General features: G+C 39.9%; 1 protein-coding gene across 2 annotated transcripts; it reads left to right on the top strand.

Annotated features, from left to right (window-relative positions):
• The first annotated feature begins 1,845 nt into the window (after positions 1-1,845).
• Positions 1,846-2,844, top strand: LOC133135197 (thymosin beta-b-like). Of its 2 annotated transcripts, none has more exons than XM_061252024.1 (3): positions 1,846-1,979; positions 2,353-2,470; positions 2,629-2,844. In XM_061252024.1, the coding sequence occupies exons 2-3, from the start codon at positions 2,371-2,373 to the stop codon at positions 2,652-2,654; spliced, it is 126 nt and encodes a 41-aa protein (XP_061108008.1). In that variant the 5' UTR covers positions 1,846-1,979; positions 2,353-2,370; the 3' UTR covers positions 2,655-2,844. The 2 variants fall into 2 exon arrangements, with proteins under 2 accessions (XP_061108008.1, XP_061108009.1); XM_061252025.1 differs by having other exon boundaries at positions 1,888-1,979; positions 2,339-2,470.
• Positions 2,845-3,122: the final 278 nt, after the last annotated feature.

Here is a 3,122-nt window from a genome sequence, read left to right as displayed (position 1 = left end):
ATAAAGCATGACTTGACTTCATTTAAATTCATTTAAATATTCAGAACTGACTAGCTCCTGTTGATGCACTTCACTAATCACAGCAATAATAGTAATAATATTTGCTTTCATTTTCTCCTAACAAATTTACAGAGTGTTGTGAAATATCTGCAACAAAACAATCATCAATCAGCTATAGTGCAGGCCATAAAATAATATATGTAGTGTCAAAATAAAGAAAGAAAAACATCACTGGTTCATTAAAGCCCACTCAGCAGAAATGGCACAAGACAATGTAACAGCAATATTAACATAGAAATATAGATAGAGATAGGAAACGCTAGCACTATTGGTTATTGGACTCCATTCATTAGTTCAGTGAGTGCTGAGAAAAAACACAATCAGACCGAAGCCACAGAGACAGCTGATGCTGCTGGCAAAGTTCACTAACCATACTGGATTTTGAACAGGCAAGGCTGTCCATGTCCTGCGTCAGCTCATTTGTTTAGGCAAATGAATTAGACCTAGGTTTACAGAGACATACTGTAGCTATGAAACAAATGTGAAGACACACACACACGCACACACACACAAGTAAGAGTCACTAAGGGTGCTAGTCTAGGATAACACACCCTAGTAGCACAAGAGAACACTTGCGTGCTCCTCTGGTGCCCCTTTAATACAGAAAAGAAAAATACGTGTGTATATGGGAGCACAGTCCCTTCCAAAAGTATTGGAACAGCAAGACCAATTCCTTTGCAATACACTGAATAGATTTGGGGTTGAGATAAAAAGATGAACATGAGACAAGAGTTCAGAATTTCAGCTTTTATTTCCTGGTATTTAAATCTAGATGTGTTAAACTACTTAGAATATTTGCACCTTTTGTATCAGACCACCCAATTTTTAGGTGAACAAAAGCATTGGAACAGAGAGTATTTAAGTAAATGAAAGTAAATAATATTTTAATATTTGGTAGCATATCCCTTGCTTCAAACAACTGCGTCAAGCCTGCGATCACCAAACTGTTGTATTCTTTATTTGTGATGCTTTTCCAGACTTTTACTGCAGTCTCTTTGAGTTTTTGTTTATTTCTGAGGTTTTTCCCTTCAATCTCCTCTTCAGGGGGTGAAATGCAGGCTCAATAGGGTTAAGGTCTGGTGATTGACTTGGCCACCTTTTCTCCCTAATTAAGTGCTTGTTGTTGGCAGTGTGTTTTGGGTCATTGTCTTGCTGAAAAATGAAATTCCTCTCAGTTAGTTTGCATGCATTTCTCCATAAGTTGACAGACAGAATGTTTTATAGACTTCTGAATTCATCCTGCTGCTACCATTATGAGTTACATCATCAATAAAGATTAGTGAGCGCACTCCAGAAGCAGCCATGCAAGCCCAAGCCATGACAGGTCATCCAGATAAGCTTGTATGTTTTGGATCATAAGCAGATCCCTTCTTAGTCCAGACTTTGGCCTTTCCATCACTTTGGTAGAGATTAATCTTGGTCTCATCAGTCCATAAAACTTTGTCAGAACTTATAGAAAAAAATTATAGAAGCTGAAATTTGAATCTATCATCTCATGTAAATCTTCTGACCTGAAATTCAATTGTCTTTAGTGTATTGCAAAACCTTGTTGTTCCAATACTTTTGGAGGGGACTGTATGTGTGTGAGTACCCATGAGTAGGCCTATGCATGTATGGGCAAGTGTTTCACATGAATATATACAAACAAATGTTTGAATGATGATTTAAACGGCCCTTCGTGCAGAGACATGTGCAGTCATTCCTCTCCCACAAGTCAGTGCAAAATCCCAGGCCATCGCTGAAGAGACAACCAATGAAACTAAAGTTGGCTTATACCCGCGCATACTTTGCTGAGGAATTGCGTCACTACGCAATGTCACCCAGTATAAAACGCCCCCTCAGCAAGACGGTTGTCTATTGTTCTAACACAACACCAGCGTGAACCTGCGTGTGGGAGCCGAACTCAATCCTGCAGCCTCGTAATTGCTTTATTTGTCGGTTTTTGAATGTTGAGTGTTGTGTTTGTGTCCATTCAGGCTTCGGTTAGTTTCGTCCTTGGTTTTGTTCGCAAATACATTCGCCGATGCCTATTCTTTGACAATATTGTATGATGACCATGCGCCTGTAGGCTATTGACATGAATGCACAGAATTGAACGACTTTCTAAATGTGTGCTTATCCTAATGGGTGAACTTGTCATTTTACTTGTATCTTTCAGAAAACGTGGTTAGAAATGTTACCGTATTTTGCACCATTAGCCTACTTGCAGAATGCGTAATTGGAATTCTAGCTAACCTTCCGCTGTTGTACGAATAACTAGCCTATTTACAAGCTTTAGTTTCTTCCACATAGGGAGAGTAACCTACAACCATGGGAGATAAACCCGACGTCAGTGGAGTCGCCGCGTTTGACAAGAGCAAGTTGAAGAAGACCGAAACCTCAGAAAAGAATACCTTGCCGACTAAAGAGAGTGAGTTCATTAATCTTAAGACTTGAAAGGTTGATGTAACGAACTATTGTCTGTAACCCATCTTTAAAGGGTACCTGGGGATTCGGTCTATTTGCAGATATGAGAATCAGCGTTAATGTTATTCTTGTAACGCTCGTTTCCCTTTACTGTCTTTGTAGCTATAGAGCAGGAGAAGAGCGGTTAAAGACGATGCACAGCGTGCCTCTCGGAAGCTCTTTTGTTCCGTGCATCGTGTACCACCCGAACACACCCATGGATACAAGGACAATCGCCAAGCTTCACCAGCTGACTACATCGCTTCACGGTCTTCGTGGTTTGACAATGCTTCCGAGTTGTACAAATATTCGAATGCACAAATAAAGTAATGAATGCAATTCCTGTTCAAGTGCTCATTTACATTCGTGTGGATGTGGCTAAAGGGGGCGTTGGCCAAGGCGTGCAAAAACCATGCGCTATGCAGTGCAGTAGCCTTATTGAATCTGTTAAGCAGTGTCTAGCTAAACCTTGTGGATTGATTGTGACTGCACCTTTTTAATGGCGATTGATTATTCCAAATGTTAAAACTGCCTGGCTAATTTATTCATTTTAATGGTTGAAATAATTCAAATTTAAAACTAATTTATGGCCACTGGACTGCTAGAACGAATTGCTG

The sequence above is a fragment of the Conger conger genome, chromosome 8 (assembly GCF_963514075.1).
Source record: "Conger conger chromosome 8, fConCon1.1, whole genome shotgun sequence".
In the NCBI taxonomy this organism is placed as follows: domain Eukaryota; kingdom Metazoa; phylum Chordata; class Actinopteri; order Anguilliformes; family Congridae; genus Conger; species Conger conger.
This window is presented reverse-complemented; position numbering and strand designations above follow the sequence as displayed.